Here is a 22,888-nt window from a genome sequence, read left to right as displayed (position 1 = left end):
TTGAAATAAATGAACTCTTTATAGGATTTGTACATGGTACAGTTAAAGACAGAGAATTCTTTCTTCTTTGAAGACATCAGTCTTGCAATTACTTTACTCATGTGAGTAGTCCCATTTACTTCAATGTTACTACTATAAGTAAAATTACACAAGTGTTTGAAGGATTGGGGTGTAAATTTGTGATCAGGTTCCATTATAAACTCCTATTTTACTGCCCTTGCAATATTGTCTAGCAAATTAATTTGTCCTGAAAATTGACAGGTTTATTCTGAAAGCAAAAGATAATCTTTCTGAAAAGTTTGTAATCAATTTTAGAACATTTTTTAAAGTAACAGGTCATAACAAAATTATCCTGATTTAAACATTTTGACTAGTTTCTGTTTCTAGTTTAAAAAACAGTTTTATAGTACTTGTTGGACCTCCCTGGTCTGGCGTCCTTGGGACCTGACTGGTCCCAAATGAGGAATTTTGCCAGACTAGGGGATGTCATTTCTGGCTCCCTAGCTCAGCTCCTCCTGGTGGTTGCTGACCTCTCCCACTGGAAGCTCCCTCTCCCACCACATCCCACTGCCCGGTAACAGCCTGCTGCTATGCTGGGTTCCCGGCCCACCAGCCCTGCCGTGGCAGCCGAGGGTTCTGCCGCCGGGCCTCCCAGCCATACTCCAGCTGTCTGTGGCCCTGCCACCAGGGCTTCTGACTCCACCAGCTCCGCTGTGGCTGACCTGGGGCTCCTGGCCCCACTACACCTCCCATGGCAGCCTGTGGCCCTGCCATGGGGGCTCCCAGTCCCACTGTGGCTGACCATGGCCCCACTGCCAGACCTCCCAGCCTCATTGTGGCTGAGTGCGGCCCTGCTGCCTTGGCTCCGACTCTGCCAGCTCTGTGCTATTTCTGTTTTTCCTCCATTACAATAGCTCATTGACATTTTGTTTAAAGAATATAGATTGTAATTAAACTAGTTAAATGAATTATTAATACTCTTACTGTAATTGATATGGCAGACAGCATTCTCTGGTGGCTGCTTTAGTTTAGGAAGGACATAAGAGTCTTCATATAACTTTATCCCTTAGAAGAGGTAGATGACTATATTTTTGGAACTAAAGGAGCAAGATTATTCCTAGCAGCATTGTTTTGTGTAGCTGAAGTAATTCTTGTTGTTAGTTACAATAGATTTGTTGCAGAATGCAGGAAGATGCCAATGCATGAAAAATGTGATCCAACTGTTTTTGAATTATAGGTTGCACAAAATTAAAATAAATGTAAATTCACTCAGTGGTTTCAATTGGTACTTCAATATAAGCTTTGCCTTTGCTTCCTATTCTGAGTCCCAATTTTTGCAGAAGTTAAAAATGTGATTTCGTCACAAGGGTATAGAAGAAGATTTTAAAAAATAAGGTAGTTTGAAATGGTTTGCAAAGTAAGGATGTTAAAATGCGGTTGTCAGGCTAATCGAAAAGTTGGTACAATTTACGTCAACTATATGATTGATTGATTGGGCCACTCTGCAGAGCCGTCCTGAACAGTCCCGGCTCGTGCTGGCTCCAGGATCCAAACACGCTATGGCTCTGTATTTTAAAAACCCTCTAAATCAAACACTGAGGCACCCCAATCTGTTGCCGGTACTCCTCGCTATTGCAAGGAGTAAGGGAAGTTGATGGGAGCGTTTCTCATGTCAAGCTTCCGCTGTAAGACTGCTCCAGAAAATTGGAGCAAGGTATATCTACTCCAACTACACAATTGTCATAGCTGGAATTGCATATCTTGTGCCAATTTTCTTTTCCGCCAGCGTAGGCCTGACCTCAGGTGGAGTAGTTGAAGATGAATGATTAGGAGCTTAAACATCTCTCTCTTTTTTTTTTCTCCACTTATATAAAGAAGTGTTTTGAAACTGTGAAATCAGAAGCCATTTCATAGTCTAGTTCTGCTTCCTGTGTATAGTGATATGCTTATGCTCTGGAGACTTGTTTATTCTAATACTCTCTTCCCTTTCTGTTTTTTTAAAGGAACAAACTTTAGTACTGACAAACTATTATTACATTTTTTTGAATTGATTAATGTATTTCTGTTATGTTACAATGAGTGTTAAACTCACTGACTCTATCCCCACTAGCTGCTTTCCTTTTTCTCAGGTTCCTAGTGCCTCAGTTACTTTCACATCTTTCTCACTTAGTCTCTTCCCAACTCCTCCTTCCAGAAGTCCGAAATTTTCACCTGCTGAACCTTCTGGCTTGGTTACAATTAGTAATCTTATTAACAGGTGTTAGATTTCTTGAATACAAGCAATTGAAAATCCTCAGTCTCTCTTTGCAACCCCTCTTTCATTTGGAATGGGATAACTGTAGGACTCTCTTAACCGAGAATTAGAAAGTTTCAAAGAAGACTCTAGAGCTTCTCCTTAATTTTGCTATTGGCTTAAAGCAGGCAGTGATTTCCATCTGTGTTTCCTTAACCACAGAGAGGGAAGGGAAGTGAATAAACTGCAGGCCAACCCACTATCCCACTGCAGGAATCAAAAGGATGTTGATTGGCTGGTGATGGCTTCTGGACACTGACATGATCATAAATAATGGAAAACTTGAATTTTCCATGGATATAAACAAAAGCACAGATTGCTGAACACATTAGTCTTCCTCAAAAGATATGGAATGAAATTTGGTTTTCTTGAGGCCTACATCCTTTAGTGGTGATTTTTAAAAGTACATTATTATTTTCTTTGGACTTAAAGCTTAAATGGAAATAGTATGGCTTTTATTGATTCACCCTTTCCTTCCCCATATCTCTCTGTCTACCTATTGAAAAGACTACAATTCTTCTCAGTACATGGGGAAAAAAGCACTTCTGTTTGCCAAAATTGTGTGTAGTAGGCTCTGTTCAGGGAGCTGTCCTGCAGAAGGTTTATTTTGTAATTGTGCCAAAGAAGCCAACAAGAGATAAATCTAAGCACAGTCAGACTGGAATAATTGAGTTTTCGTGTTCTGTCCTTAGTATGAAATGTAATATTTGTTTTCCTATTAACTTTATGTATGTTATTGATCAGTTGCTACCCAACCTGATCTATACTTGAAACATTTTATTATATGAATGGCTAAAATAGAAATCAGTTCCTTGTATTACACAATTAACAACCCAAATTAGTTTATAAAAATCCAACTAGTTAAAAACAAATTAAGATAAAGAATAGAAGCAAAGTTGAGAAGAGGGGAATAGAGAATGGGAGGGAAGAAAGTGGGGAAAGAGTAGGGACAAGTGAGTGGTGGGACAGGGATGCTTTAATAGGATTTTTTAGATACTTCCAGGAAAGTGTCCCAAATCTCTGAGAATTTTTCTTAAATATTTCTGTTTGTTTGTTTTTTCCTATGGTGGCCAAATGTAGTGTTCTAATTTTCAATTATTGGTCACTTTTGTATAAGTTGATTATCTATTCTGTTAATTCCCTCTGAAGTACCTTGCATTGGCTACTGTTGGAAGACAGGATACTGAGCTAGATATGCCTTTGGTCTGATCCAGTATAGTCATTTTTATGAACTTAGCAATGCTTTGGCTTTGCTTAGCCGAAGTATTTCAGATGTAGTCAACTTCTAATTAACATCTATTAGCTTTGATTACATGCATTAAGACTTCCTAGAATGCTAGTGCAATGCTATAACCTGGATTAATTGATGTGTATTATCAGAACTGTGCCATTTATTAGTAAATCCCATTTGGTTGGGATGAACCATATATCATTGATTAATTTTTCAGGCATCTTAGCCAGTAGCTTTGATAAAGCAGCAGTTCTCAAACTTTGGGTCTCAACCCCTTTTTAATGGGGTCACTGAGGTTGATGTTGGACTTCTCGGGGCTAAAGCCCAAGCCTGCACCCTATCATCCAGGACCAGGGTGGTTTCAGCCTTGGGTGATCGGTTTCAGGTTACAAGGCCCCCACCTAGAACTGAAGCCCTTTGGCTTTGGCTCCTCCCCAGGTGTGTGGGGTATGGGCTTTAGTCTCCCCTTTACCTGAGGCAGTGAGGCTTCAGTGGGCTCAAAATTTGGTACTCCCTCTGGGGTTATGTAATAATTTTGTTGTTGGTAGAGGGTCATGATTGAATAGAGTTTGAGAATCCCTGTACTAAAGAGGTAGTTTATAGTTAATATGTTTTTGCACATCATTGCTTGGTTTTAATACAGTAATTAGGGCAATCCTCACAGTAGGAAGTAATGTTACCTTTCTTTAAGTCTTCTTCATACATGTATAACTTATTAGGCCTCAATTGGAGTAGTGTGTCCAGTTCTGGGCACCACATTTCAAGAAAGAGGTGGAGAAATTGGAGAAGGTCCAGAGCACCAAGAATGATTAAAGGTCTAGAAAACATGACCCAAGAAGGAAGACTGAAAGAATTGGGCTTGTTTAGTTTGGAAAGGAGAAGACTGAAAGGGGACATGATAGCAATTTTCAGGTATCTAAAAGGGTGTCACAAGGAGGAGGGTAAAAAATTGTCCTCCTTGCCCTCTGAGGCTAGGACAATAAGCCATGGGCTTAAACTGCAGCAAGGGAGGTTTAGGTTGGACATTAGGAAAAAGTTCCTAACTGTCAGGGCTGTTAAACACTGGAATAAGTTGCCTAGGGAGGTTGTTGAATCTCCATCTCTGGAGATACTTAAGAGCAGGTTAGATAGACATCTATCTGCGATGGTAGACGATACTGGGTCCTGCCGTGAGAGCAGGGGACTGGACTCGACCTCTCGAGGTCCCTTCCAATTTTAGTGTTCTGTGATACTATGATAACAGCTTAGGAACCAGAAGTTCTTTGGAAATTTGATAGAATTTGATAGAACTTGGGTAGGCAATCAGGACCGGGTATCTTATCTGGACGATGACCTTGATTATGTTCTTTGAGTTCAAGGAAGAGGTTAGGCTTCCTTGATGCTCTTCTCAGATTTGTGAGAAGTGGCAATGCCCACGTGGAGCCTGGGTTCAGTGGGACTCTTTGCTAATCCCAAGCTTCATGCATTTCAAAGTTGGCCACCACTGTGCCTCTACCCCCTCCCATGGAGCTTGAGGGAACCGGCTTTTCAAAGCAGCAGTGCAGCATGAAGCCCAGATCAATGGAGGACTCTTGAGTCCCCCGCTGACCCCAGGCTCCATGTGGGCCTTTCCACTTTGAAATGCACAAGAGTCCCCCGGGAGGCTGCTGTGCATTTCAAAGGGTAAGCGCCCTCATGGAACCAGGACTCAGCGGGACTTCCCACTGGCTCTGGGCTGCAAACGGAGTTCTGCATTCCTCCTTTGAAATATACAAGAGCCCCATTGAGGGCTCTTAGGCACTTCTGCAGGCCTCCTCTGAAATGTACATCAACTAGTTAAGTAGACGATGGAAATTCCATCGACTACTCAACTAGTAAATTAACCAGTATTTAACAAGCTTTTGTAAATCTGCTTTGACTAAGAATGTGTTCAGCAAGGAGGTCAATCTAAGTTTTGAGCAATGACAGATATGTGATGATGATGCAATAGACACAGCATAGTTCAGTATGTTCTGCTTGTTAATCAGCATTTGGAAAAGAAAGTACAGTTCTTATGCAATCTCCGCTAAAGTGGAAACACTTCCACTGTTGCAAAGCACTAGTGGATCAAAACTTCATCTGGTCTTTTACAATTATCTCTTGTAGGGCTAACAGCTTCAGTATGTGACCATTGGAGCCGATAACCCCACATCAAATAAAAAGTGCTCAAGGTCCCTGGACGCCTCGCCCCCTCTTTTCCGCCCCCACTTGCAGGTTGGCGGCTGGGTTTCCCCAGCTGGCCTGTCACCGATGGTTGCGTGAGGCTTCCCCCGCCTCCCTGCAAAGTGGCGGAGAGTTCGCCACTTGCTGCACTGTTCCCCGCCGACTCACCCCCCCCCCTTCGGACACAGTGTGGGTCCCAGCAGACCGTCACAGGGGCATACTCCCAACCCAATCCCCTCCCCTCCTCCCCTTCTCTTCCCCAGAGCCAAACACCTCCCCTCCCTGCTGTAACTCAGTCCCCTTTCTCCCCCAACCTCATGTCCCGGTCCCAAGGCAGCTGCCTGTGCAGCTGATCGGCGGCTTCTTCTCTGTGCCTGCCCACTTGGAGCTTGGTGCACCCTGGCTGAGCACGATAGCCAGCTGGCCGGGTAGCCACTTCTCTTCCCTCCAGCCTGGCTGCCCTGTGCTCAGCCCAGGGAGGCTGCGTCTAGCTCCAGCTGTGCTGGAACAAGCTTCCCAGGCTGAGCGCAGGATCACAGATGCCCATTTGACGGACTGTATATGACTAGCAATCTCAGACTACAACCCAGACTTCAAGACACTGGCAGATACTATTCAGTCACAGGTGTCACACTGAGACTTTGTTATTGGAAGAAAAAATATATAATTATCAATACTTGATTTTAGATTTACAAAATAGCAGAGAACAAAATGTATAATTGTAAATGCTTCATTTGACATTTAAATAGCATGAATTAAAAACAGACCATTTACTTCATAACTATAATCTGTTTAACAGAGTGTATAAGGGCTGGGGATAGCAAGTGATGGACAGGAGAATAGAGAGGGCGGGGCTTCAAGGAAGGGGCGGGGGGCGGTAGCTCTTCGCCTGTTCTGAGATGTAAAAAATTGATCTTGGGTGTAAAAAGGTTGGAGACCACTGATCTAGGTGGTACTTAGCCATGGAGGCAGAGTACTGGACTTGATGACCTCTCGAGGTCCCTTTCAGTTCCAGTGTTCTATGATTGTATGTAGGGATGTTAAACATTGTGTAATAGGATAACCTGCATAAAACCCCCTGCTGGCCCAGCTCCCAGGGAAGAGGCTTCGCTACAACAGGAGCAGGAGTGGGAACCAGGGGAGCAGAGTGGGCAGCCCTTTCCCACCAATCTCCCAGGAAGGTGGCATCACTGCCCTGCCACAGTGAAGCTGCTTCCCTGGTAGCTTGCTGAGTGTAACTGAATCCATTAACTGATAATCATCAGTTTAATTGGTTATACACTAACATCCCTAGTTACATGTATAGCTTACAGTTTTAAAAATGTATTTTGTTTTGCCCTAATGACATTACCAATACCTTATAAGTTTTTAGGTAAGCTGTGTGGTGTTTTTTAAATGGTGTTTTTTACAGTGAGAGAGAACTTAAATGCATTGGCTGTCTCCCACTTTGTTGAGAGCAACATGCATGACTCTTAAATCTGGCCACTCATAAAACTATTTCAGAGGTTTTGCAGCCACTACTGATTGTCCCATACCCGCATAACTATGTGGTACCACCAGTCTGTGCTTGTCTGACAGCACCAGAACTAGCATTCCACTGTGTCCGGAGGATCAAATGTCAGTGGCATTTGCCAGTTGCTCAACTCAAGTGCTTTGCAAAAGAGTATGTTCATGGCCTCCGGAGATTCTTCCCCATTCTGATGAACCCTGAATACACTCTGGATATACTCCAGCATAAGGCTTAGCATGGTTAATATGATTGGCTTAAATGGGTTCGTGGTTGGTTCCATGCTTATGCTGTTATGACATCTGCACAGATAACCAGCCACAAAAAGGGCGTGAATAGACTGCCCTTGTTTTCAAACAGGGGGTGGAGGTAGGAGATGAATGCATTATGGGATGCTGACAACATGTATCCAGAACCACCCATTCCATGGTTTTGGCTCCTGCTTGCCATGGGAACATAGTCCAGTATTCAGAGGGGTGCAGGAACTGTGGGATAGCTACTCACAGTGCATTGCTGTCAAAGTGGTATTGCTGCTTCTAACTGCAATGAATTCTTGCAGAATGGGAACATGCACCTACAGCTTTACAAAATCGGGTGCTAAAAAATCAAACCTTAGTAAATTCATCCTTATCTCATAGTGTCGAGATCTCCCAGGCACATGATCACCCAGGCACATGGTCACCTGCTTGCTTTGGCCATCGCAATTGTCAGTGCTGATACATGCTTGCAGGCCATTGTACCAATATTGGTGGGAGATACTGGGAGGGAAAACAAATGTGAATTGCCTTATACTAATGAAGTACAAGAAATTGCACTTGTCACCAGCTTTTCTGAGAGAGTGGTTATGGGGCATTTTTGCTTTTCTGTGTCAGGATGACATTTTACCTAGATTGTTTCCCTTCAGTGAGCCAATATCCGTGAGATTCTGGGATGTATTTATTTGAGATGGCCAAGTGTATTCTTATACTTTCTGACAAAGCAGTACCCATTATCTAGTGCCAGATACTCAGGAAAGGTCATGTGGTCCTGAGCAGCTTCTGTTCCTTCCTGATGGAGCAACTAGCTCTGGAAAGCACCTTCTCTCATTCCCTAGCTTATTGACCAGAATTTGTGCTTATGCTAAACCTTTTGAGTAGTTTTTACTTTGCTCCTGCACGGTTGAACAATAAGGTTCCTAAATGGGGTCTGACTCAGTTCTTAGGTAGTATAAATATCCTCAGAGCACAACACTTAACTCATATTTTTCTTATAGGTATGTCCGACTATATGGGAGAAAGTTTAGTAAAGAAGATCATGTACTTTTTATCAAGTTGTTGTATGAGTTAGTAACAATTCCAAAGTTGGAGATCAGCATGATGCAAGGATTTGCACGTCTGTTGATAAACTTATTAAAGTAAGTACATTTTGTTGACATTCTTTAAATAACATTTGAAAATTTGATCCCTTGCCTACAGTATAATTAACTGTATAGTTTGTCCCCATACAGATTACTTCACTTCCTCTTACCATAAAGAAATCCTATAAGAAGATAGAGATCACAAAAAAAAAGTCCAAGAACTAGAGTTTAAGAGCAGCTATTAAGGGATGTTGTGTCACGTATCATTGAAAGTAGTAATATAATTGCACTTGGCAATTTTTTGTAGAGACGTTAAGGGTGTCTTGCATCCCAGAAAGATGCAAGTGTAGTGTTTTGCATGACATTAAAAGCTATAATGTAAAAGAAAACAAATAGAAGTACATTCAAATAACTTTCTGCTATTTGTTTTTTTGGTGTTGTAATATATGATGAGTGCTGGTAAAGACAATATTTAATCCCAAAGTGCATTTCATTTCTTAAATTAGGAAAAAAGAACTTCTTTCAAGAGATGATTTGGAGTTACCATGGAGACCACTTTATGAAATGTTGGAGAGGATATTATATTCCAAAACAGAACACCTTGGATTAAATTGGTTTCCTAAGTAAGTTTTATTTTATTGTACTTATTTGCAGAAATTGGTTTGGTTTAATGAGTCTTTAGATTTATTTTTTTAAATATTTAGATTTTGAAACACAGCAAATACATATTTGGACTTTTTATACTATCATAGAATTAAAGGGTAGAAAAGATGCATCATCTTGCACATCCCTCTGAGAGTTAATAATTATTTCTAATGGCATTTCTTTATTTTTCATGTAATTTATAAAGTTCAATTTTAAATATGTCAAATGAGGGGTCTTCAACCACTTCCATTAGGAAGATAAACCATAGTCCAATAAACTTCAGTGTTAATTTTTTAAATTAACATTCAGTGTAAATGTTATTTAATTTCCTCTCACAATAAGAATTTTCTCTCACAGATACAGAATATGAAACTTGCATGTAAAATGTTGTGTCACACACAGAGAAAAAAAATGCTTTCCTTTAAGGAAGGTTATATATTGTATATATCAAAAATGCTAATATGGCACTTGAGGCAAATGAAATTATTCTACAAGAGTATTTCTCAAGCTTTTTTATAATGTACCTCTTAAAAAGTACCCTCAGTACCTGCAGTTTTCAGACATGCATTTTTTTTCTACCATTGCAACACATTTGTTTAAATAACGTAAACGTAGTCTGGCGGGCGATGAAATTTTTGGGTATAAAAAGTATAAAAATAATTAAGTGCTGTAAAACTTAAAAATTTGGTTTTCTCCAAATTTCAGTTGTGTTGACATACCCCCCAGACTTCTCTCGAGTATCCATGAGGGTACTCGTACCACTAGCTGAGAAACACTGTTCTACAAAATTAAAAGTTTAAGAAAACACATAATTTTAAGAGGGGAAAAAACTTGGAAAATGCCTAAATTGCCCTAGGCTTTTTCATAAAGCAAATTTATCATGAAGTCTAGTTATAGGGGACATTAATATGTAATGTTTTCTTGGTATCATCTCTCAAAAATTACAAAACATTTTCAGTTCTTACACATACAGATACTACAGTTGGGACCTAACGTATAGAACAATCTGTGTTTATTAATTATTAATCTATTGCTGATGGCCTGTACAGATCATTTTAACCTCTCTGTTCTATCACAAACTTGCCTATTTTGCAACCATGCGGTGTATTCAAACTTTACAGCTCCTTCTTTGGCTACCCATTGAACTTCCTATTCTTCTTTGTCAGATAATAGTTCCAAGGTCCCTATGTTACATTTTCTTGATACTTTACTGTGCAATTTCTATTACTGCCTATTCATACGATAGAGTGAGCTGAAATTTTTAGAAAGGTGCTGACAGTGTTGCAGGAACCTAACCTCAACTTTAGAAAAATTAGTCAATGGCAGAGTTATGTTTCTTTTTTTTCTATTAAAAAAGTGTCCAACTTCAGAGAAGTTAGAGTGCAAAAAGGAAATAAATAGGAAAAAGTGAAGTAAAACCCCTAAATAATCTTCATTTTATTGTGCTCAGTGGACCAAAAAAACAAACAAACCGGAAAAACAAATTCAGAACTTTTTGTCAAAAATTGATTTTTGAAAACCAAATTGAAATGAAAGCTGCAGTGTGAATTGAAATTTTTCATGAACATTGAGTTAAAATTTTTATCTGAAATTTTTCATGAGAGAATTTTTTTGATCAGTGATAGTTGTAAATGACACATTTTTCCATAAGCTTATGGAAGCTAAGATCTATGTATCAAAAAGAGAAAACAACCATATTATTGGTGTAATTATATTTGGGAAGAGTAACTTTATGATCTTCCGATGGTTTATATATAGTCTGAAAATATTCTATTAAACAAAGTATTGACCAAATTTAAAAATTTGCTCTTCTCTCTGAAAATTGTTTACCCACAGTTTTTTTTGTTTTTTTTTTTGTTTGTTTTTGTTTGTTTGTTTTTTAATCATACCTAACAGGTTACTGTATCTAAAATTTCAGAGGAAAAAAGATACACATAGTTATGGATTTTCCAACACTTACTGAAACTGATTATATGCAGTTTTCCCTGTTGAGTCAACTAGTCAGTTTTCCTTTGCTGTGTTAAAAACTCTCTAGTTCACTGGGGAGAGGCAGAAAAATTAAAAAAAAAATTGGGAGGAGGATTCCAAATGAGGTGGTGTATCGACTTTTGCTAAATTTAAGTTTATGGCATCCTGTTTACTATGCAGTGCGATGTGTTCTCATATGGTGTTTTTACAAATTTTTAAATTTTCAAATTTGAGCAACTTTCTTTTGCTGTATATAAAGGGATAATTATTTAAATATTGCTAGGATCATTTACATATTTTTCTGCCTTTTAAAGTTACTCTTTCACTATATTTATTGATAGAACTGTTGTTTTCCATGTCATGTTTGACATCTTTCTTTTTTGTATTCAGTTCATATCGACCAGGCTTATCTTCACCTAAAACATTTGTGCTTAATGTTTTACATAGGTGGTAAGGACAATGTTTTTATGTTCAGCTCTGGCCGATGTGTTATCTTCTGCATGTTCTGTTAGACTGTAACACTTGTCACACAGGTGTAACTTTCTGCATAAATAATTGTATTGGAAAACCAATGTTAACATTACACCACTATTTATGAGAATGTCGCACTGTATTTAAAACTTTCTAATTGTGGAAAAATATACTGTGTGTGACGTGGCTATCTGCTAATTATTTTAACCAACAAACATCAAAGGGTACAACATGAGGTGATTTTAATGTTTGAATAATTAGTACATGGAATATGGATAAAATGTACTTTTACATAGCTTTAGAAATGCATGGTTCTTAAATTGATTTAACTTTACTACAAAACATTGAGGCTACGTCTAGACTGGCATGATTTTGCGCAAACACTTCTAACGGAAAAGTTTTTCCGTTAAAAGTATTTGTGCAAGAGAGTGTCTATACTGGCATGTGCCTTTGTGCAAAAGATTTGCTTTTGTGCAAAAGCATCCGTGCCAGTGTACATGCTCTACTGCGCAAGAAAGCTCCGATGGCCATTTTAGCCATCGGGCTTTCTTGTGCAAGAAATTAACGTTGCTGTCTACACTGGCCCTCTTGTTCAAGAATACTTGCACAAGAGGGCTTATCCCTGAGCGGGAACATTAAAGTATTTGCGCAAGAACCACTGATTTTGTACATTACAAAGTCAGTGTTCTTGCGCAAATACTCGCGGCCAGTGTTGACAGGCGGCAAAATTTTGCGCAAAAGCATCTGCTTTTGCACAAAATCATGCCAGTCTAGACGCAGCCTGAGGTTTGTAGAAGGTGGTTGAGAGCAATGGTAGCACAATCAGAAGCCACATTGGAGAAAAATAAAGTAGAAAAGGGCAGTATGAAACAAATGCTTCTAGTGAACTGACAATTTTTGCTTCTATGGATTTTTGTCAGTGAAATTGTTTTTATCAAATGGGTTATTAAAATATAGAAATCATTTGTATTTATGTAAATATGAATTACAAGTAAGCGTCAGAAAGATATTTCAGTACATCATTTTTCATTCAGAAGAATCATAGAAATGTAGGATTGGAAGGGACCTTGATCATCTAATTGTCCCTCCTGCACTGAGGGTAGGCCTAGGTATTATAGACCATTCCTAACAGGTGTTTGGAAGTTTTTAAGAACAGTTTAGACAGGGGTGACCAAACTTACCTATTATCCAGCCATATATGACAATTTTCAGAAGTTTGAGAGCCGGGGGTACTTATTGGAAGTTGGGGCTTCTGCCCTACAAGAGTTGCCCACCCTGGGTAGGGGCTTCAGCCTCACTCTGGTTGAGGCGCGGAGCTCCATCAAATGTGCCCCTCGAGACTGAAGTCCCAAGATCTTCCTCCCCACTGGGCAGAAACTAAAGGCTACACAATGACGGGGAGCACATGGGGTCACGTGCCCTCCCAGATTTGTGCCAGGGTTTGCTGGCTTCTGGTGTCACCAGCCTCCTCCCTTCATGGCAGCTACTGGAGCCAGAAAATTGGTTTGGATGAAGGAGGGGGAAGTGACCTGGGGTGGCAGGGTCTCTCTTCAGCTCCCAGCTATTTGCTGCTGCCTCCTCCATGGCCACAGCTACCAGGAGGAGGTGCTAGGTCCAGAAGGGAGTATGAGTATGGGTGCAGGAGAGGATTCTGACCAGGAGCAGGGGTGTAGGAGGTGGGGCAGTGTCTGGATGGGGGATGGGTGAAAGTGCAGGGGTGCAGAGGGTTTGGGTTGCATGATGTAGGGATGTAGGAGACGGTAGAGGGTTAGGGGGAGGGAGAGTCTGGGGTGCCAGACGCAGGCTCTGCCTGGGAGGTGCTTACCTAGTCAGCTCCCGGCCAGCAATCCAGCAGGTCCCTCAGATAGATAGGCTACCTGCCTGTCATGTCCTGCGCTCCACTCAAAGCAGCTGGCTATCAGAATTATGTGCTTTTCTGAGTGCCATGAGCCTGGGAGAGGGGTACTTCTCATGCTGTCTGATCCTGCAAACATGGCCTGAGCAACTCCCATTGTCCAGCCAGTGGAAGCTGTGAGATTGTGGTAGGGCAGGATAGCACACAAAGCCTCTCTTTCCCCCCTTCTCCCTAGCTCGTGGTGGTGCTCAGAGAAACCCATGACCCCAATAGCTGGCTGTTCTCACTGGTGTGCAGAGACAGGGCAAGCAGGGAGCCTGCCTGAGGCCCCCACTGGGTTGCAGGCTACCTAAAGGCTGTATTTTACCTGCCCCTGGACTACTTAAATGTACTGTTTAGTTTTCACATGAAGCGTACAGAAGGTATTTTAGCTGGACATCAGAACTTTTACTGGATACTGATCAGTCTTCGTTTTCTTTATCCTAAGCAAGGCTCCACTTTTATCTCTTTATTTTTTTAAGGTGATGGGCTAGGGGATATAGCATTTGTTTTACTTTTAGTCAGTGGCTAACCTATATATACAATACAATTGATTTTCTGACTTCATAGAATGTTTATTTTTATTCAGAGAATGGGCTGAGACTAAAATGCAATTTAGTAATTGCTATATTTACTGAAATTAAATGTTTATTACAAAGACTTGTAAAAAGTGAAAACACATTGCCTCTCGTAATGCCATTTATACAGGATTCTTCTTTCCACATCTTTTTTAAAGCATTTACTGTTTTGCTTCAGTTTTTTAAAATGGCTTGACAGAGCTGGATATTATTAAAACTTCATGTGAAAATTACTACTAAAAGCAGTCATTGTTACTCTAGAGGATAAAAGCAATGTTACCCATAGCTAGAAAACTTGTTCAATCAGCTGTTGAAATGTCAGGGAGGCTGGAGAAATAACTAGTGAGTTACAGTTAATTCATTTCTTTTGTTTGGTTAGGAATGTATACAGATGCATTAGATTTAATTGTGAATAAATATTTTATGAACAAAAACTAAAAAAATTGTTCAGGATTTGGCGTCTATGATAAATGTACTGATGTATATTGCCCTGATCTATCTTAAAGTTTAACAGACTTTATTATGTGATTTTTTTTTCTATATTGTTTCAAATATGCATAAAAACTGTTATTTCTGCTTGTTGGTTCATAATAGAATGCAAAATAATACTGTTTAATATTGTACTAATTTTTCACTCTTGATTGAATTCAGTGAATACTAGAGAAGAGTAAGGAGTAGAATCAGGAATTAAAGCAGTTTTAATCCTTGTGTTTGTATGGAATAGAAAGATTAGTCACTGCATGTACACAGATGGTTTCTAATTGCATCAATACCCTCTTAGATCGTAAACAATCATAAATTTGAAATTATATGTTGTACTTGAAATAGACTAACGCAGTTTCCTTTTTCATTTTTGTTTCAGTTCTGTAGAAAGTGTTCTAAAAACACTTGTGAAGAGCTGTCGACCGTAAGTTCGTAACTATTTTCCAATCTTTCTGAAGAACATGCCTTTAGTATTTATTTTCTGTAGCATGTTAGCTCTTTGAGGGTTCTTTTAAGAAAATAGCGCAGACAGTAATAAGTGTAAGCTTTCTGATTTCATTTCTCTCTTTCCAACATATAGTTAGCATTTATGGTTGAAGTTCCAAAGTTGAACAATGTTCAGTAACTTATATCGCTATTAAAAATTTTTTCCCTGTGGATGACAGCGATGCCACTCTGCATCCTGCTTGCCTCCTCCCTGTCACTCCTCCCCATCTCCCAGCTCAAGCTTGCCCTCACTGCTTCCCCTTGCCAGTTGGAATTGCTATTTTAAACCAAGCCCCATCTCCCCTTTTCCCACCCCCACCCCACAGGGCTTTCAACACCAAGAAATATGGCAGAGTAGCTGGCAGACCCCACATCACAGCTGTGACAGCGAAGGGGTGGGGACGAAGGGTATGGTGTTTGGGACAGCAGTCCAGGGACAGGCACTAGGAGCAAGGCTCCCAGCTGGGCTTATGTGCCAGCAGCAGGCTCTTGGGGAGCTGGAGCGTGGTCCCTGACCACCTGGAGTCTGGCTGTCCCGGCGCAGACTTACTCCGTCCCCAGTGGCTGCACTGACCGTGACTGCCAGAGCACCCCTGAGTCGCCCAGGGGAGCTGCCACACCAGCCTGTCTGCTGCTTCTCTTCTGCTGGGTGGCCCTGGGCTCTGCGGGCAGGACTGGGGCAGAGAGCAATGCAGGCAGGACCTCACAGGGGAGAGGATGGGTCAGTGGCCCCCCGCATTGCTGCTTTCCCCACCTCACCAGGCTGCAGTGCCCAAGAGCACTGCGTGCACATAGCACTGTCTGCACCTTGCTGTGCCCCATGTGGGGCAGGAAGGCACTTCTGCACCTCCCCGGCCACCAGGGTTAGAGCTGGGCCTGCCATGTGCTACGGCCAGAAGTGGGGACTAGGGTCGGGGAGAGAGAAATGGTATGGGCTAGCGGGGGGAAGGAGAGAAGAAGGGACTTTGGCTGGTGGGGGAAGGAGAAGGGATCCCTGCTGGTGAGTGAGGAGGGAACAGGGGGATCTGGGCTGGTGGTGTGCGGGAGGTAGAAGGGACCCTGGTTCACAGTAGGGGAGGGCTGGTGTGGCAGAGGGAGGAGAGAGAAGGGGCCCGGGCAGGTGGGGGGTGTCGAGGGAGAAAGGACCTGGGTTGGCTCAGCCGCAGCCCAACCCTCCCCAGTGGCAGAAGAGAGCAGGGAAGGTGCGAAGAGGGAGTAGACTGTAAAACATTGTTTTGATAAATTTCGAATCCCTATTAGTTTTTCTTCTGCTGTTGTCTCAAGTGTATTTATTTGATTGATCCTTTCTTTCTGAGAGAGATTCTTCTAGTTTCCTTAATCACATGTATGAGCCTGTGATTCCTGTGGCATATTTTTATAGTAGGATGTTTCACGTGAAATTGAGAAGACAATAACTAAGGGCAAGCACTTTGTACCATGTTGAAACAAAGTGTGCATGTGTTTTAAAATATACTTTTTTCCCTCTAAACTAAAACTTTAATTGAAAACCAAAAAGTGGAAAGCCACATAGCATTTAAAAAAATAAAAGCAGCAGCAGATAAATCCTAAACCAATCTTTGTAATCTGCAACCATGATTTTATCTCTTGCATTTCACCTCAGTCATATCCACTACTCATTGTGCATATGCCCTCCCTGTGGTCTAGATTTTTCTATAGTTTTCTCTGTTAATTGACTTATAGGAGTCTGGGATATATACAAGGAATGCAGTTGAGAGGTCTGGTAGCTCTTTTCTGGCCTATGTGAAATATTAATATTGTCCACTTTCTTGGTGGACAGGTGATCCCCATTACAAAACATGGTCACATTTGGCATCTGTTAAATGTTACTGGGAAAGACAAAGGTTTGAATAGGCTATCAATATGTAATCACCCCAGTTTGGTGTTTAGACGCGTTGGCAGGGCAGAGTGAGGATATTCTGCACTGTTGCTGGTTGGACAGTGAGATTTTCTTTGAACAAATGAACACATTTGTTTTTTAAGACTGACAATTTGTCATCTTTTATTAGCAGAAGATTTACTTGATGTAAGATTTTTATTTCAAAATGATAGTGTGAAATTTGGTTAACTTCTGGAAGCTCTTTACTCTAAATTTTGCATGGATGAGGTTGTAGGAATTGTTTGCATGGCTTTTAAGTAGCCTTATTTTATCTATGTTAACTTTCTTATATATAAATACGTCTTTTTACTGCAGAACAAATTTTAAATGCTAATTGTATAAGAGTGTGAAGCTTCTTAGAAAAGTTTCATATTTGTTACAGGGCTATTCTAGTCTTCCTTTATTAGGTGAAATTGGAATATTAGTTGTACTTCATTAAAATCTATCTTCAATTTTAATTTTAGTTATTTGGTCTTACAGTCTTTAAATTGAAGTGATTTCTGTATCATAAGGAATTTTTTAAGTTGTAATAAGAGTAAGAAATATGATTACAGTTGTACTCTGTAGAAATCATCCTTGCTTCCAGATATCTTATCCTTTAGACTTTATATTTTGCTTTTTGTGATGGGTGAGTGAAGCTGAGGATTTATTTGAGCTACATGTCTGGTTCTTATTTCCTTCTTTATAATGATATGGCCCTTATAACATGTCAGTGCACAATTTAGTTGTAAAATTAAAATTCACAGCAAAAAGAAATAAATGAAGAGCAAATTAAGATTTCCCCTTTTTTAGGTATTTTCCAGAAAATGCCACCACGGAGATGCTGGATGAATGGCGGCCTTTAATGTGCCCATTTGATGTTACCATGCAAAAGGCCATCACCTATTTTGAATTATTTCTGCCTACCTCCCTTCCTCCAGAACTTCACCATAAAGGTTTTAAGTAAGTATATTTCCAAGTTTTAGAGGAGGAGGAGTTCTTTGCTGAGCAATATCACAATACGTGGCCAAGGCATTGCCTGTAAATTGGTTTATACAGTTGTGCATCATGCAAATAGATTCATATATTGATTCTGATAAACATGTGTTTCTGATACTCATGTAATTTTGCTGTTTCTTAGAATAGCTGAAAATTGTATGCCTTTGACTTCTAGTGCTGGGAAGCTATCTTCTTTGTAGGCGCTTATGCATACATAGGTAAAGCTAAGATAGCGTGGGATCCATTTTGTGTGGCTGAACATGGATATATCTGGATTTGATGCTTACTCTAGCCACTTGGGACATATCTCTGGGATAAGATAACTGAAAATGGAGACTCTCTAGAAGGGATGTGAAGGTTTAACTAGTTAATTGGTAAACCTTACCCTTAATGGGTGAGGGCTACTGGTTAAGATTAACTGGTGGGGCTGTAGCAATTCCCCACCTGCCGTGGGCAGGTGTCTGCTTCAGACTCATCAGGGGGCCCGCCATGGACAGGGGCTTGCTCCAGTACAGCCCCCGATGTGTGGCGGGGCTGGAGCACCCTGCAGGCAGGGACAGCTTCAATCCGGACACTGAAGCAGCCCCTGCCTGCGGGGTGTCCTAGACCTCTGCAGGCAAGGTCTGCTCTGGTATCCCTGATAGTTCAGTCCCTGCCTTTGGCGGGAAGGAGTGGGAGAAGGATGCATCCAGCCACTGCGGGGTGAGGAGTGTTGTTTCGGCCTATTGGCAGGGAGAGGGGCTGCTTCTGCTCGGCCCTTTAAATGGTTGACCAGTTAAACAATAGGTTTAACATGTTTGCCAGTTAAATGAGATTTTACATTCCTACTTTCTAGTTTGTTACCTGGAGGTAATATAAAAGATCAGAATAATCTGTATCTCCCTCTATCTCAGGGGACTGAAGCAAAAGACCAGAACTTCCTTCCTCTGAGTGTATAAACGTCACCTCTAATTATTGATAGTAGCTACTGAAATCCATTGCATGTGGTTCACCAAAGACCCTATGGTATTTTAGCTTTGCCTATGCATGCTGAAATTAGTTCTCTGATGCTTGTAGTCATCAGATGTCTGAATGGCTTATTGCATTTGAAACAGCCGTTTAAAAAATCTCTGGTTATATGTGATAGTAAGTTGATCATTAGAAAACTGATGAAACCTCTTGCACTGCTTCCATGTTACAACCATCAAGGAACAACTTCAGTGAGTGAGCTTCACGTGCTATTGACTTTCATTCCACCCTGTTTTAAAAGGATAGTATGGTGATATTTGGTTTAAGGATGTTAAGAGGTGAGTAATTGACTAATCGTGTAGTTGATACAAATTGTATCAACTACATGATTAGTCGATAAGGGAAGGTTCTGTGTGCCAGCTCACTCCAGTCCAGAAGCTACCCCTGCTGCAGCTCTGCAGTTTAAATGTAGTAGGAGCTGGATGTGCAGGCAACCTGACTCCTACTATATTTAAACTGCTGAGCCGCAGCAGGAGGAAGCCCAGCACGAGCCAAGACAGAGCCAGGACCACTGCGGCTTTGCATTTTAAATGTAGTAAGAGCCATCTGCGCTGCACCTCTGCATTTGTCTTGGATCGGCATGAGCCGGGATTGCTCAGTGCCAGCTTGAACCAGGTCCAGGAGCCCCTGTTTGTGGCTGCTCCACGCTGGGACCCCGTGCAGACACAGGCTGCTGCCGGAACAGCCTTCCCTACCTCTCCCCCCAACCTGCTGCCTCTGAGAGAGGCAACAGGGGTGGGAGCGGGGGCAGGTGTCATGGGGGAGACTGTACTGGGAGGAACCAGCTTCTGTTTTCCCCTCCTTGCTGCCTCTCATACAGAGGCAGCGGGGAGGGGAGCAAGTAGTCGAGTACTTGACTTGATTACTTGTATACATCCCTTCTTTGTTTATCCTAAATTCTTCCCCAAAGTAGTGTTGGAGTTCTCCCTTATGCTGGCAATCTTCCTGTCAGCATTCTCCCCAGGACTTCCTGGGGAAACTGTTCTTCATTAACTTCACGTGAAAAAAGTATCTGGAATACATTAGAACTCTCAATACAGACAGATGTCAAATTCATTCTGTGAAGAGAGCGATACTGCATTATTTTTTTTTAACTCTGTAATCTTCACGTATGAAGTTCAGGATCATATACTATCCACAATAGATCTCCCACTGATTACAATGGGAGTTTTGTATAAAGACTGTAGGAGAATATGGCTCTTATGGAATAATTGAATTTCAGTAACTGAGAGTTACTATTGGTTTTGAAATTGCTCAGTGGTGATGGGATATGAGACCGCAATTTAGGTAATTTGCATGTACAGTTACCCCACTTCTCAATGTAGTTATGGTAATTGTGCAAGTTAGGGGCACAGGTAATGGCTTGGATTATTGGATAATCTTGCTTTTAGTGACATCATGTGCAACTGAAATGCAAGCTCCCCCAGTTCATATCTCAGAGCTATTTCAGGCTATTACTAGAAATTGGATCTAAATGGCTATTGGATTGAAGAATTTAGGCAAAGGAATGATGAAATTTGTTTTCCAAGCTCTGAAAGAATTTGGGATCAAGTCTAATGCCTCTCAGTAGGACTCTACCAAATTCATGGTCATGAAAAACACACCACAGGCTATGAAATCTGATCTTTTGTTTGCTTTTACCCTATGTTATACAGATTTAATGGGGAAGACCAACATTTCTAGAATTGGGAGCCCTGACCCTTTAGAGAGTTGCAGCGGGGTTACAAGTTAGTTTTAGGAAGGTCACAAGGATTTTCATGTTTACTTCGGTTCTGGAGCAGTGCAGAAGTAAGAGTAGTACTGCAATTCACCCTATAGTGGCCTTGTGACTCCCCACCCTCCAAAGAAAAAAAACAAAAAACGCTCTTACAATACAGTGACATTTCAGATTTAAATAACTGAAATAATAACATTTTAAAAATCCTATTGCTATTAAATTGACCAGCGTGGACTGAATTTGGTAGGGTTTTGTATAATAGTCATGCAGACTAGTAGGTGCGATATGTTCTTACTAGTGAGCACGTCAGTTGAGATGAACAAGGAATTGATGAGACTGAGGTTGGCAGAAGTAAGTTAAGTATAGATGTAAATTATTAGTAAAAGTTTTATGTTAAACTTTTGAGTTGAAAAGTTGTTCAGAAGTGATAAAGGGTGGGGGAATGAGGAGGAAAGAACTTCAAGGACTGAATCTTAGGCTCAGAGGTAGGGATGAAAGATCTTGTGGTAGGACAGTGACCATAACTAATGGGCGGGGGAAAGGGGAGGAGAATGCTTGGGTTGGGGAAAATGAGTCCAGTAGAAAAATGTGTTTGAGACTGCCTGGTAGCAAGGATGAAATGTGTGCCTGATGAAGGAGAAGAGATGGTGAAGTGCTGAAATGACTAGATTGATTTAATTTTCTTGCAGGCTTTGGTTTGATGAATTTATAGGCCTTTGGTTTTCAGTTCAGAATCTTCCACAATGGGAGGGGGTGAGTATTTACTTTTTCTAGTCTTGTAGAGCAGTAGTATATAAATAAAGCTGAAACATGACTGTAAATAAACCTGAAATACAGTATTTAACTTGGATTCCATCACATCATGTGTTTTTCCTCCCCTTTCCCTAATGTGGGGAAAAGAGCTGGTGATTTCATGACTTTCAACGAGCTGTCTTTGACTGAGTAAACAAGCCCACAATTTTGCTTGTTGGGCAGTTCATAAATGTTCTCTCATGCAGCTTTCCTTTTTAACATTTGAACTGTTTTCCAGACACCAGCCAATCATTAGGGGGATGCAAAGGGCCATTGTGTTTGCTTTAGTTTATAGTTCTATGAAATCCCACCAGTGTAGCAACATTCATTGTCCCTAATATGAAAAAGAAATGGGAGAAGGGTGAAGTTTTGTTTGTATCTTAGTCATGAATATTAAAAGAAGTAACAAGTTAGGTCAGATTTCAATGCAGGAACTTGTAATAGTTTCTCAGATATTTACATTAGGCTTCTTTACTTCTTTTAGCTGTGTGAGACATTGGTGTGTGTATATATATGATCTTAACATCTTTCTTACAGATGTCTGTGCTGAGGCGAACTGATATTTTGCCTCCGTGACATCTGGCTAAATTGGCCTAAAGTTCTTCTGTTAGAAATCTTCAGAAGGATAGCTGAGTTAGTCTGTAACTGGAAAAACTTAAAAAACCAACAACGAATAGTCTAGCAGCACCTTAAAGACTAATGAAACATGTAGATGGTATCCTGAGCTTTCGTGCTCATACCATCTGCATGTTTTCTTAGTCTTGAAGGTTCTGCTAGACTATTCATTGCTTTTTAAGTTTTTCTGTTAGAAATATATGTTATACAATATTGACCTGTGTGTGGGTTTTTTTTTCCAGCATCTAGTAAACCTTTTTGCTCGCTTGGCCACTGACAACATAGGGTACATAGACTGGGATCCATATGTACCAAAGGTAACATCTATATTTTTTTACAAATGATATTGTTTACCTTACAATAATATTACACTAACTCTAAATATATATTTCAGTGTAGGCAGTACCAAAGCTAAATATTCTCTTTTAGTCTCATAAAACTGCATTTTCAAGATCTGCAGTTGAAAATCTAAATTAACTATTTCAGTGCATAGCTTTGGAAGTTGTCAGTCTTCATCAGTTAACTCAAGCTGTATTGCACCACCCTTTTGTAAACAGTTATGCATGTGAATAACTTTAAATGTACAAGTAGTTCCAACTTACTTGAAAGAATGAGACTAAATATTGAATTAAGAGATGCACAGCACTTTCTCATTGAATCTCTCAGACTTTTGATTTCAAGCCATTCGTAGCATTTTAATATATTAAAATCTTCTGGTGTAAATCAGCTTTTGCCAGCTTGGATCAGATTTTGAGATAGCATACATATTTTCAAAAGTCCAAAGTTATTTTTGTGTCAAGCAAATCCA

General features: G+C 40.6%; 1 protein-coding gene across 2 annotated transcripts in view; it reads left to right on the top strand.

The window, feature by feature from the left end:
- PSME4 (proteasome activator subunit 4) overlaps positions 1-22,888 on the top strand; it is a 142,550-nt gene that overhangs the window by 11,583 nt on the left and 108,079 nt on the right. Inside the window, exons 2-8 of one of the 2 annotated variants that reach the window (XM_075925476.1) lie at positions 8,465-8,605; positions 9,055-9,171; positions 11,552-11,611; positions 14,967-15,011; positions 17,763-17,912; positions 21,363-21,426; positions 22,323-22,397. In XM_075925476.1, coding sequence (XP_075781591.1) covers positions 8,465-8,605; positions 9,055-9,171; positions 11,552-11,611; positions 14,967-15,011; positions 17,763-17,912; positions 21,363-21,426; positions 22,323-22,397 — 652 coding nt within the window. The remainder of the gene's footprint in view (positions 1-8,464; positions 8,606-9,054; positions 9,172-11,551; positions 11,612-14,966; positions 15,012-17,762; positions 17,913-21,362; positions 21,427-22,322; positions 22,398-22,888) is intronic. The other variant, XM_006122111.4, reaches the window with a different exon arrangement.

The sequence above is a fragment of the Pelodiscus sinensis genome, chromosome 3 (assembly GCF_049634645.1).
Source record: "Pelodiscus sinensis isolate JC-2024 chromosome 3, ASM4963464v1, whole genome shotgun sequence".
In the NCBI taxonomy this organism is placed as follows: domain Eukaryota; kingdom Metazoa; phylum Chordata; order Testudines; family Trionychidae; genus Pelodiscus; species Pelodiscus sinensis.
The sequence above is the reverse complement of the archived record's forward strand: the minus strand, read 5'-3'. Positions and strand labels throughout refer to the sequence as shown.